General features: G+C 47.8%; 1 protein-coding gene across 1 annotated transcript; it reads right to left on the reverse strand.

Moving 5' to 3' along the window:
- Positions 1–10760: 10760 nt before the first annotated feature.
- Positions 10761–11939, reverse strand: LOC135899361 (alpha-(1,3)-fucosyltransferase C-like). Its single transcript, XM_065428611.2, has one exon. It carries the CDS (start codon positions 11937–11939, stop codon positions 10761–10763), a length of 1179 nt encoding a protein of 392 aa, XP_065284683.2.
- Between the last annotated feature and the right edge of the window lie 375 nt (positions 11940–12314).

Consider the following 12314-nt stretch of genomic DNA (forward strand, 5'->3'; position numbering starts at 1 on the left):
GTATGTTGGTTGACAGCTTTAGTTTAACTTATACGCAACGCGTCTTACGTCTGTAAGCCAGTTGTGCCGACACTAACGATGTGACGCCGGTAGAAACGCTGAATCTTGTTCCGTCTTTATTGAATTGGTCCGCGTGCTTAATGCCCCCATTAGATCCAGAACAGAGGTAGATCAGGAAGAGTGGGATCACCTGCTACAGGAACCGCTTGGCTTAGCGTGGGAATTCAAAATTCCTTGCTCCTCATTAGCATGTCAGGTATCTTTTTCCAGCGACATGTGATGATCAGCCCACTAGTTCCCAAAATAAATAAATATAAATAAATATGGGCCAACTGAACCGCGCTGATTTTGCGTTACCAAAACCCGATCTGCGCGCGCGCGTGCTCGCGCACACGCACACGCACATCTGATGCCTTCAGCGTTCGCCTTGCATAAACAACATTCGTGCTTGTCTCCGTCTCGCAACTATATTGTCAAATTGAAGTCTGCAACAAAAATCACGGGGCTAGTGTCATCACCGCTAACCCACGCAAAGTGCGCAGTCATGAACTTCTCGATATCACACTTCGGCGTGCCCGGACATATATGCATAGTGGATATCACAATTCCGTCTTTCGTTTGAACGGTACAGGCATCCCCACAGTGGGTTGCATTGTCCTCTTGCAAGTCAAGGGTGTTTGGTTGCACATACATTTTGTCCTTTGCTTATACATGGCAACGCCACCTGCTCGTGAGTCCATGTGCTGTTCACAAATAATTCCAGTACACCAATGGACTTGAAACGATGCATCTTGAATTTTTCCATTTATTATTATTATTATTATTATTATTATTATTATTATTATTATTATTATTATTATTATTATTATTATTATTATTATTGGGGGCGGAGTGCTTGCAGTCTGCTCGACTTCCGCCGTGGCCCCGCCCGGTATTGCACATCTCCACGATCGACCCATGCTGATATTTGTATTGTTGACACACCAACACGAAAAAATTGGAGGACGCTTAAGCTTCGCCTTCAAGAGTGGGACGCGACAGCGTTCCCGTCGACCCGCCAAGGGGTATAAGACAATGCGCTACGGCACAGCAATCACTTACGATGCGCCCCGCATCGGACTTAGCGCCCACCTATCACGCGGTGAGCGTCGAGCAACGCAGCGTTGGGCGCGGCAACGAAACGTGCGCCTGAGCGAACGAAACGAACCAAAGAACTCGGTGTCTCGGAGGGGAAACGATCTGCGCCAGCCAAACGTCGTGATCGGCACGGGCAGAGAGATAGATAGTAATCTAAACCGGAAGCACGGCGAAGCGTCGTCAGGGGAGAGGGAGTCCCGCGACGCGCCTGGCAGCGGTCCCAATGCGCGCGCGGCGCGCCTCCTGTCGGGGCAGCGCCGTACATTGAGAGGAGGGGGTCTTCTGTGTTTGCCGCAAGATGGCTCTGCGTGTGCGGAAAGCGCAGAAGAAATGCAGCGGAAACGCACTTCGCAACTCGTGTAATTGTGACTTCTGTACGTTACATGTTCATAATTACCGATATACACCGCAGTATAACTTTCCACGGCTCGTTTCGAAGGCAACACCGCATTCACTAGAGGCGCGTTTGCACCGCTTGGAAGCATCGAACTCGTGGCTGAGTGGTAGCGTCTCCGTCTCACACTCCGGAGACCTGGGTTCGATTCCCACCGGGCCAATCTTGGAAGTTGCTTTTTATTTATGAAGCGCCTGCCGTGATTTATCGCTCACGGTCAACGCCGCCGACGCCGACACCCGACGCCGACGACACCGGCTTTTCTGCGACACGAGCTCCTTAACGCTATCGCGTTAAAATACCTGAAACTCAAGCCATATATATACAGCTTCGCAGTAAAACGTTAAACATAGGCAGATCGACTGTAGGCGAATGAGTTATGACTTGGTTGAACTAAAATCACTCTCTTTAAGATTATCCAAGCTGCTATAGATGCCACTGATGAATGCACTCAATCAAGGAAATTTTTTTAGGTTTATCCACAATACGACGCGTACGAAACGAGCAGCTAGAAGCGGTCTGACGAAGAATACACTTCCGTATACAGAGCGTTTGGGTATTGTGCGCAGAGCAGCTGTGTATGCTCAATTAAAGCTGCCTAGAATACACTCGTGAGTGCTTGAATGTTCCACGCACGCACGCACGCACGCACGCACGCACGCGCACACACACAAACGCACACGCACACACACGTATATATTGGAATTGTTTTCTCCTGAACAACAGAAGACGTACTTTTTTTTCGTGCAGCTGAGACTAGTACGCCTTTTTACGAAATAAATTTATGCTGCTTCTCTATTCTATTCTAAGATTACGCTATCGACTATACACTGGTTGAAATCGGTTTGACCTGTTATTTTGTTTCTCGGGAGCTGAATCGGAACTGAACCGTTTTCTCTGAACTGGAACAAAACACTTACGCTCCAAAACTGATATTCCTCCCTACAACTTGCTTTAATTCCACAAAACACGGAACTTCTTTAATGTCACTGGACTTCAGGTGGCCAGTTAATGTCCATTCCGAAGCAAACTACATGCTTCTTACATAGATCAGTTGGCAATGAGACGGTGCTGGGTTCCATATTAAGAAGTAGACACTTTTCTAATTATTTTATTTTTGTAACCTATAGCATTCTTTCCTATGAATCGGTATCTATCTTTGTAATTCCATGCTATAATCGGGTGGTCCCGAAAATTTGCAGTCCATCATATTGTTTTGTGCGATTTGCATTTTGGTTATTACAGAAATACATAAATTTTGTTAGCCTTCCATTCATTAAAGACATACCTGAATGGGGGCTGTGCGCTTTCAAGCCGTCTGATCATACGCAGTGACAGCCAATCAAGCCAGATAAAGCGCAGGGTAAATTCACCGTAATGTATAACTGAAATTTTGAAATAATGAGGTAAACGGAAATGAAAGCATGCGAAAAGATAACGTGCCGCATGCAGACGGCTGAGCCTAATCTACATATTTGAAGTAGTAGCTTAGCGCAAATAAAACCACGAACACAAGGGAGACAGACAAGGACAAGCGCTTGTCCTTGTCTGTCTCCCTTGTGTTCGTGGTTTTATTTGCGCTAAGCTACTACTTCAAATATGGACGACCAACTAGCCCAACAGTCAACTCTACTAATCTACATCTTCGCGCCTGCGGCGCTTCCCCTATTGCGCTACCGCCACGCCATCCCTCCGGCCACTTTCTTGGGTGTTCGCCTGCAAAATTAGCGCTCGTAGTGTCAGCCAGCGTCGGTCCAGGCGAAAGGCGGCGAGTCCCGTCTTTACCGAAGCTCCTTGAATTTTTCGCACTGCCAGCAGAACAGCGTGTGCGCATATCCACGAGGAATGCATGAAAGACGACACGCTCAAAATGTATCGCTTAATCGCGTATGTTCTAGGGTTTAAGGAAAACAACGAACTTTCCTTTCTTTTTTTTCTTTTTTTTTTGTTACCATCAATTCACCATTAACATCATGGCAGAAACATTACGCTATGATGATACGTATTCAACACGGGAAATTGGGTCTCCTCAAGTTGAAAACAGCAAAGCGAGGCAAACAATACGCTATAGGCATCAGAAGCAGAGAAATTACCGCGTAATAAATGACGTATTGGTGCATGTTTGTGCGTTCTCATGCTGATAAATTCTAGACGAAATCCATCTTGTGTATCGTTTAGGACGACAGTGTACAGGGTTTCCACGCTGACTAGATGGACAAAAAAATCTGTTGCAACACATTCCTCCATAATTTGACACGCACACAAGGGGCTACACAGCGATGCAATGTAAATTGTTTGTGCCAAAATACCACTCATTTAAGCAAAGCGTCACTTTAGTGCGGGAAATGTGCGATAAGACACTTGTTTTCGAAGAGCAATACATTTTTGTATGTGTGTGATACAGACGAAGCATTTTTAAGAAATCACTTAAGAAATCATTTGAAAAAAACGTATACTCGGCAAGAACACTGCGTTGTTGTGCTAGTAAAATGTGAACACTCCACTTTATAAACAGTACCATATTTTCTAGGAATAATTTACAGGCGCTGTCACTTCAGACAGCTGCCATATAGCAGCAATCTTAATCGCTGCATTTTAGCTTCCATGAAGAAGATAAACCCGGTTGAACGTGTTCTGCTTACCATGAAATCGCGGCAGATGGGCCACGCGCTTGCAAACTTGACGCTTTCTAACAAAGGAGTGCTAGGAGAATGAAGTTGTAGCTACAGGAACTGCTTATACTAGATCACTTTGTGCCGTGTAATAATCCGGCACGCATGTTTAACAACCAGTCACCTACTATTGAATAAACAGCGCATAAACACACTCTCAAGAAGCACTGAAAATCCTACACATTTTAATAGGCTGTCCTCAATACACATGATACGAAAAGGAAAAAGAAAGCTATGAATCGACGAAGAACACTTCATTCCATCGGAAAACACATGAGGCTTAATGAAATAAAGCGTCCTACGAGATGAACTTTCACCAAATGTAACACTGCCATGTATCCTAGAAGTTTCTGTCCATTTGACTCACATTTAGGTTGATAGCGCGAAAAAAAAGAAAAAGAAAGATGGCTGCAGCACGTGCAGTCAAAAGACCTGCTTCGCTGCACAATCCCCTCTCCGCTTCATGGCTGCCCGGACGCTCCTTTCCACAGTTGAAACTCACCACCGACGACGGCATCGAAACCCGTCCGGCACCACAAAGAAAGCTTCGCTTGAGTGCTCGAGCATCCTGTTGCAGTGTACTACGAAGTCGTTCCTGAAGCTGTTACGCAGTGACAGCGGCGCTACGCACTCCGGAACGTAGATACGTCGACAGTGCTCGCTGCTATCGTAGAGTTCCGAGTTTTGCCTGCATTTCGGTTCCTATATCACACATATGGGTGTGTTTGTGGTTCCTCAACGCTACTGCAACGGGACACTACAATGCATACAACTGCACATGCGAGTGCTTTAGTCATTGGTGCCATTCATCCCGACTCGCCGTGTGCCGGCCACCCTTGTAAAAATCACAGTCAATACGACGCGCATATTAAAAATAGCGGTCCAGATTACTTTCCATATGCGAATTTTGTAACTATCACCCACATGCCTACGGCAAAAACAAGTAGCAGAATGGTGAAGATGACCCATGACGGGCAGCAAGAGAAAGGATTCTCGCGACATATTGCAAACCAATCACTAAATATTCTGGTTTGTAGGGTCTTCCGGTGCCAGTGGTCTCTCGGTGATGATGGCGTCGGTGGCGGCGGCGCCGGAGGCGGAGGCGTTTCGCGCAATATGTCGTTACCGTTGCACGGCAGTTCAAATCGCTCGGGAGACGACTCTTCGAAAGAAAGTGTCGATAAATGTGGCGATCCGGGGGTTGCGCGAAATTCCCCTTGGTCGTCAGGCGATGGCGATGCCGACGTTGGCGCTGTGGACGCTGGTGACGGTAAACGTTCTATTTGACCATCATCGATGTATTCGAAGTAACATTCATCTGATATGAAGGAGCCCTCGGGTGAGGCTGGCGACGACTGAGGCACGGGAGGCGGAGGTGGTATGTCGTCTTCAGCCTCGCTTGAAGTATAGGCGCTAGGGCGTAGTGCGCTCAAGAGTTGTGCAGTGCAACGCTGGTACCGATAGGAGCGCCTGTTGGTAGCACGGCGTCCGCGCGATGGTCGTTTCGGGACCGTTCCGCAGTCTCCTATATATGGACGGGCCATTTAACACCAGACGGAAGGATGAGCTTCAAGCTGGTTGCTTCCTCAAGATGAACCTCTGGCCACGGAAGCACACTAGACGCTGGTGGTCCCACTCGATTTTGCCCGTCTTTGGTCTTTTCCCACAAGCACAAAGAGAAAACAACAGCTTCATAGGTGGCAGCGAGGGACGCCGGCAGAGATATGAAACGCCCCCCTAGTGTTACACAGGGAGCGTGCTAATATATATATTGCAATTTTCGCTTTGACTTTGACTAAGAATACGAACAGAAAATTTGCGAGTATCGTCAAAGTCAGCAGAAAAGCAATGCTCTCGCTTTCGCTATCACGAGTCCCCAGCAAGCATGCAAACTAACGTCACAAGACCCATGCACATTTCGCTAGCCCTCATAGTAGCGCATGCGTACACCGTTTTTCTTCTCGCATAGACGATGCATGCGCCTCAGTTCTCTTTTGCCGGAGAGCATTCATGTCAAGCTCTTACTTCAGTAAGCGTATACAGGGTGTCCCAGCTAGCTTTAGCCAGAGTTATAACATGTGCGAATGTCACGTATCTGGACAGAACCAAGGCAATGTTGTTTGCCGTCGCTTGGCGATACTCAGATTTTTTTTCATTCCACCTAATTAGAGAATTAGTCTTAATTAATTAATTATCTTATCATATATTATATTTAGATGGAAAGTGTCAATGAAATTGTAGAGCAACATGAAGGACTCCCGATGCAGCTTTCTGTTGCTCAATACGTGCTACATAAAAGTGTTTTTCCGAGCGTGAAAGCAGCCCATAAATGCACGCAGAATTGCCACGCGACTGGCCGCTCGAGGCACTTTGTATATATCCGCGGGCTGTTTTCACGGGACCGAATTATTCCTTCGTTATACAGATTATTTCGTTGCAGAGGCGTTCACTGCAGATGCACTCGACTGTAAATCGGGGTTTAGATAGCACTCAACTGTTGTCATCTTTAAATTAGCCTTAGTTGTCGCAAAAGAAAAAATTAGAATTCGAACAAAAGGTCCTGGCTGACCATCGAAAAAAATATCTCAAATATAGCCGCGGGAGAGACAGCGGAAATAAATATAGTGTACCAGCCTGATCTGTTTGCTTCTTGAGCATAAGTTCACTTGCATTTCCATATCCGCCCCTATACAGTTATAATGTGGCGGTGTGGCCTGTAAGGGACCCTATACCTCGTGATAAGCAGCAGAAAAAAAATAAGGAGAACACATTTCTGTTGTCCGTCCATGGAAGCGAGGCTTTCTTTGTTTTGGAGAACTGTGCATTGAAATACAACGCATGGTATGTATACAGTGCTTAGCAATTCAAACGCGATAATCGACCCGCATGGCTACCGGCGTTTTTGCGCCGCCGGTGAGAGGGCATGGTGATAGCTGGTGCAGCTTGGGTATGATGGCTAGAAAGCACAGAAGTTTTTTCTAAACAAAGTGACACGACGGAAGACGCCGACAAAGTAGGAGACTTCGCGTCGCAGCAGATAGCTACTGCGGTGCCCCTCCAAAAACAGGCATCTGATGACGATGATTTCTTGGCATTGCCTGATCACGAGGCAGCGCCCAATAGCCATCTAGCCTGTTTGAGCTAATCAGGCAGTCTACAGATATTTATCGGTTTTACATTTTGTCTAAGTCTCTTTCATACTTCCTCTATTCCTTAAAAAGTATATATCTACCTTTTATGTCTGTAACGGAACCGGCCCCAGCAATTTGTTTCCTACTTTTTTTCCGCCAATACTTTAAACGTCTCTGGCTAATCTCAGCTACCGACCGGTTACTTTTTCCACTTACTTTAAATCCCAGCGCGTCTGGAAGGTGGACGTTTCCTACGGGTCTCGTTGGGAGAATACTTTCGAATTCCATTGGGATGCACTGGATTGTCTCCGGATTTTTGCTACAGCACACACGCACCTCATCCTGTTACGACTATTTCCGCCGGTATATTTTTGCTCCCAGGCAACCAGCTCGGACTTCAAAAGCAAGGCACCGCCCTGTGTTTCAATTCTAATTTCCTTTGAGTTTCCTTTCTAATTCATTTCTTGCCATTCTTGTAAATCTCCGTGGTGTTTTTGTTTGCCTCTTTTGCATCCAATTAACTGTTTCTGTTTCTCTCACTTTCTTTTTGATGACTCCTGGCTTTCTATCTACACTTTCAATTGCCCTTAATTATCGAAGCCGCGCTAGCATGCTGCCCGCCGCGATGCTCTCATCTCCCCTTCTAGCCACCATGGCTGAAGGGCGGGTAGGAGCAAGTGTAGTCACAACATGCGTCACGAAAGCCCTCGCTTTTATTGCATACGACAATACGTCCGCTCGCTGTCCCCAGCGCACTCCGGTGGTACAAAAAACAGCGGCCGCCATGTCGGCCCAATTATCGCGTTTGATAAGCTGAGCACTGTACAATGTGCGCGCCTGTTTACAGATTTGCGACGCGTCCATGGTATTGGATTATTTATTTTCTTCTTTTTTCGTAGCTGTCTGGATCTTGCGGGGGCAGGGGCACCATTCCCAGCTAAAAGAAAGGGGCTTCTTCAGGTTCTACATCTGCGCTTGCTACTATAGGTAAAGGCGTCGTAAATCACATGATTGAAATAAGAATATGTCTAGCGCACGAGCTTTAGTGAAACGCCGCAGTCTACTGAGGCTGATTACATATTCATTAAAGTCAAGAGTGCGGAAAGGCTTTGTAGCACGTATGGTCTCCGAATTCGGCACTACATAAGCCGATACAAGACTTGACGTCAGTGAGCACCTGGGAAGTCGATACATGTTAAAAGAAGAAACGGACATCAAAGTGCGGGAGTGATGCCTAAAAAGCTTCGCTTAAACAAGTCTGTGCTCCGACTGTGCTTAAACGACTGTGCTCCGTGTGCTTGTGGGGCACACGGAGCACAGTCGCAGCGCAAGCTGGTGGAGCTGCTCCATAGGATCTCCATTTTCGCCATCACGCACTAGACAGTCTTCGTGGCGAAATATATTTGCTTCGCTTTCACGAGAACGCACCGAACGGTCCGACCGGCATTGACGGCAAGCTGCGGCTTGTGCTGCCCTCTGCACAGCGGTCGGATGAAACCGACGTTGCCTAGTAGCAGCTGCGCATGTAGCTTATACTATACGCTTCGTCAGCAGCGGTTCGTACCTTGCGAGGGGGCGCCATATCGTGCACAGAAGCGTAAGCAGCACAGGTATTGAGACCACGCGCTGCGCATTTCGCATCCCTTGATACGTGACACGATACGATGCAACTGCTGCATGTCGTGAAGCCTGGTGGAATAAAACGCAGCTGCAATGCAAAATTTGCACGTATCAACGCTATCTGGTGCGCATTTCAGATCGCATGACAAGTGACACGATACACTGCTGCGCTGCTGCTGATAATGATTATTTATTGGCATCCCCTTTGAAACCGGGTGGTGAGAAATAGTTACCCAGCCTACTTGATTTAATCAGGTATGATATACATGTTTTACATTCTGGCATTCTTGTGTACATCACCTTATCCTTCTGTTACTTCCTCAAAACTTCTACATCTACTGGGTACGGTTACTTATGCAACTGCTACATGGCGTGCCACCTGGTGCTATATTATGCAACTACAATGCAAAGTGTGCCCGTATCGGCACTAAGCGGCGCGCATCTCGCATCGCGCGACTCCTCGCGCGCTAGAACGCGTGTGTAGGCACGTTTCCGCAGCCGCGAGCAAGCGCTGGAGTGGCGCAGTGGGGGAGTAGCTGACTGTCGAGCAGAAGGGCCGAAAGCCTCTGTCACCGCGGCTGGGTCCACGCTTGCAATCGCGAGTGGAGCTTCCGTCAATTTTTTCTTTTTCAGAATTTGCTTTCGCCCTATTTGATACCTGCTTTTGCTTTGTTGATCTTGTTGGTATTCGTATATACCGACGGGAGCTCTGGGCCGTCCTGGTAACACTTCTTTCCTTCGTGTCTGTTATCTTGGCCGTCCTCATAGCGGCATTTTCTCTCAAAATTACGCTTCTGCAGATGGTGTTACAGCTTTAGCTACAGCATACTAGCCGCGCCGTATAGAACACTGGAAATGAATGCAAGGGTTGTAGCGGCTCTAACATCATCCGTCACCTGGGCTTGGGGATCGACAAAAGACATAAAAACAAAATTATATTATGGGGTTTTATGTGCCAAAACCACTTTCTGATTATGAGGCACGCCATTGTGAGGGACTTCGGAAAATTGGGCCACCTTGGGTTCGTTAACGTACACCTAAACCTAAGTACACGAGTGTTTTCGCATTTAGCCCCCATTGAAATGCGGCCGCCGTGGCCGGGATTCGATCCCACGACCTCGTGCTTAGCAGCCCAACACCATAGCCTCAAAAGACATCAAGTAATGCACCCGAAGTGCTCTGCTCCTTTGACAACGTTAGAATCTCGACATCTGCTTTGGATGTGCCCTGAACCGCGGGCGATCAGACTTAAGAAAGGCTGGACTGAAGCCAGACCTACCCGAAAGCTGCAGTTGGCTAATGGACAGTAAGTATGCAAAGACACCGCGGCAGTTCTTGCACGATGCAGAGTTGGAAGCTGTTTAAGACTTCTTTGTATTCTCCATACACCTTACGGCAAATCTTCCCTAATAAAAAGGATTCATAAGAAGCTTAGTATTTTTACTTGAATTCAGTGGTTACACAATCATATCGTGACGCAGGCAGGACATTCCTCGAGCACTTGTCAGCTTTAACTACGCAATTGCACAAGATATCTGAAGTAATTTACTGAATTAGCAAATTTGGCTAATAAACGAACGTCACAGGTTAATTAAGCTATTTCAACTTGTCCTTCAGATAATAGGAGGGCATGTGACCTTAAGCTGTCACGTCACACAGAAAGGCTGAGAGCCCACAGATAGGGAAAAAAGAGCGATCAAATAGCTAAATGAAAAACGAGCCCATGAGAACCACACATTCACTTTATTCGCAGTCTCTTCTAAGCTTCAAAGGCTTTCGGCCATCAAAGAGAAGCTTGCGTTCTTCTCAGAGCATGTATGCATCATGAGGGCGGCTATGTGCCTGATTGTATTTGTGATCTAGGGGACACAGGTTGGTCTTCTTCCACCAGGACAGGACGTCAGCGCTCCGCTTCTCAAAAGGGGCTCGCAGCGAGTCGCACAGATAGCAGAGGTCGTCACGGCGGCTAAGCGCGTACGTTTCCTTCCACTTGAAGAAGTCACTGTACAAGTCAAGATCGTCAACCAGCGCCTTCAGATAGCTAGTAATATTCTGCGAAGGCATCAGATCAAGCGCAGACACAAACGAATGCTCAGGTAGGCCTTTCAACTCCTTGTTCCCGAAGTAGACTGGCACCAGTCCAAACCTAAATGCTTCGTAAATTGCCTCCAATGGGTGCTCGTAGCAGCCCGACGACTCGGGGACAAGCAAGAAGTAGAAGTCCTTCGCGTATTCGGCCAGGCACATCTGAAACCAGCCACAATGAGTGACGCCGCAGCTGTACACCATCGCGCCTTCCAGGGCTCCCATCACGTCCTTGAGTACATGGTTAGTGTCGTCGTCATCACAATCACTGGTGAAGAAAAGAGCGGTGCCCTTCTTGATTTGCTCCTTCTTAACATAGCCACTTGAAGCAGGCTTGTCACTTATTGTCCAGTTGCCGAAGGGTATGACGACGTCGGCATCCGTACGGTGTGCCATGGTCCAATTAAATGAGTTCGCGGTTACCGTACCGAGATCTTTCGTGGGAACGCTGCCACGGTGCGTCCAGAAAACCCAAACCTGTCTCGGATCCCGGAACACAGGAGGAAGCGTGGCGTGAATAGCTGAGGCGTCAAATACCACGGCGTCGCTTTTTTCGAGCAGAGAACGGTCCTTGGTAACGTAACAGCCCAGCACAAAGTTTTCGAACGGGTCTCGAGGCAAGGAATCTCGCACTGGAAACGAACAGTACCGCAAAGCAATGTCTCCTGCGGCTGGCAAGTGTGTGCCTTCAACGAGCCGTTTCGTGCCAGGCTCCGTCCACAGCAGGATACGAGGATTGAAGATTCTGCGAAAAGTCGAGATGGTGCTGCTCACGGTCAGCACACCGCTGGAGGTGGTGATGTCGGTGGGCCCGTTGACGTCGTGGTCTGTCCATGGCTTGTTCGCCGAAGGAGCTGGAGTCACCACTTCAGTCCGCCTTGGGGGCCAGCAATATAGCATCACTATAAACACAACGACTACTGACGAAATAATTAAAATCATGATCGGATTGTCGAAGAGTGCCTTGGCCGCGGTGCGCAAACATCGTCCAGTGCAGTGACGAAGCCTGCGAAGTCTGCGGGGCCTACGAATTGGGGGAATAGAATAGCTAGGGTTAATCAGATCACCAGGATTTCTCGAACTACTTGGACTGGGTGAAGCCGTATCGCCCCCAGGATTTCTCAGGCTAGTCGGACTGGCCGACCTAGTCGAACTGGGCGACGGCGTATCACCGCCAGGATGTCTCATTCTTGTTGGACTGGCCGACCTAGTCGAAGAAGTATCACTGGCAGGATGTCTCGAACTTGTTGGACTGGCCGACCTAGTCGAACTGGG

Source organism: Dermacentor albipictus, chromosome 1 (assembly GCF_038994185.2).
Source record: "Dermacentor albipictus isolate Rhodes 1998 colony chromosome 1, USDA_Dalb.pri_finalv2, whole genome shotgun sequence".
Taxonomy (NCBI): Eukaryota; Metazoa; Arthropoda; class Arachnida; order Ixodida; family Ixodidae; genus Dermacentor; species Dermacentor albipictus.

Excerpts from the sequence above, each read along its gene's own strand:
- LOC135899361 (XM_065428611.2), bottom strand. The coding sequence starts at position 11,939 with ATGCTATATTGCTGGCCCCCAAGGCGGACTGAAGTGGTGACTCCAGCT.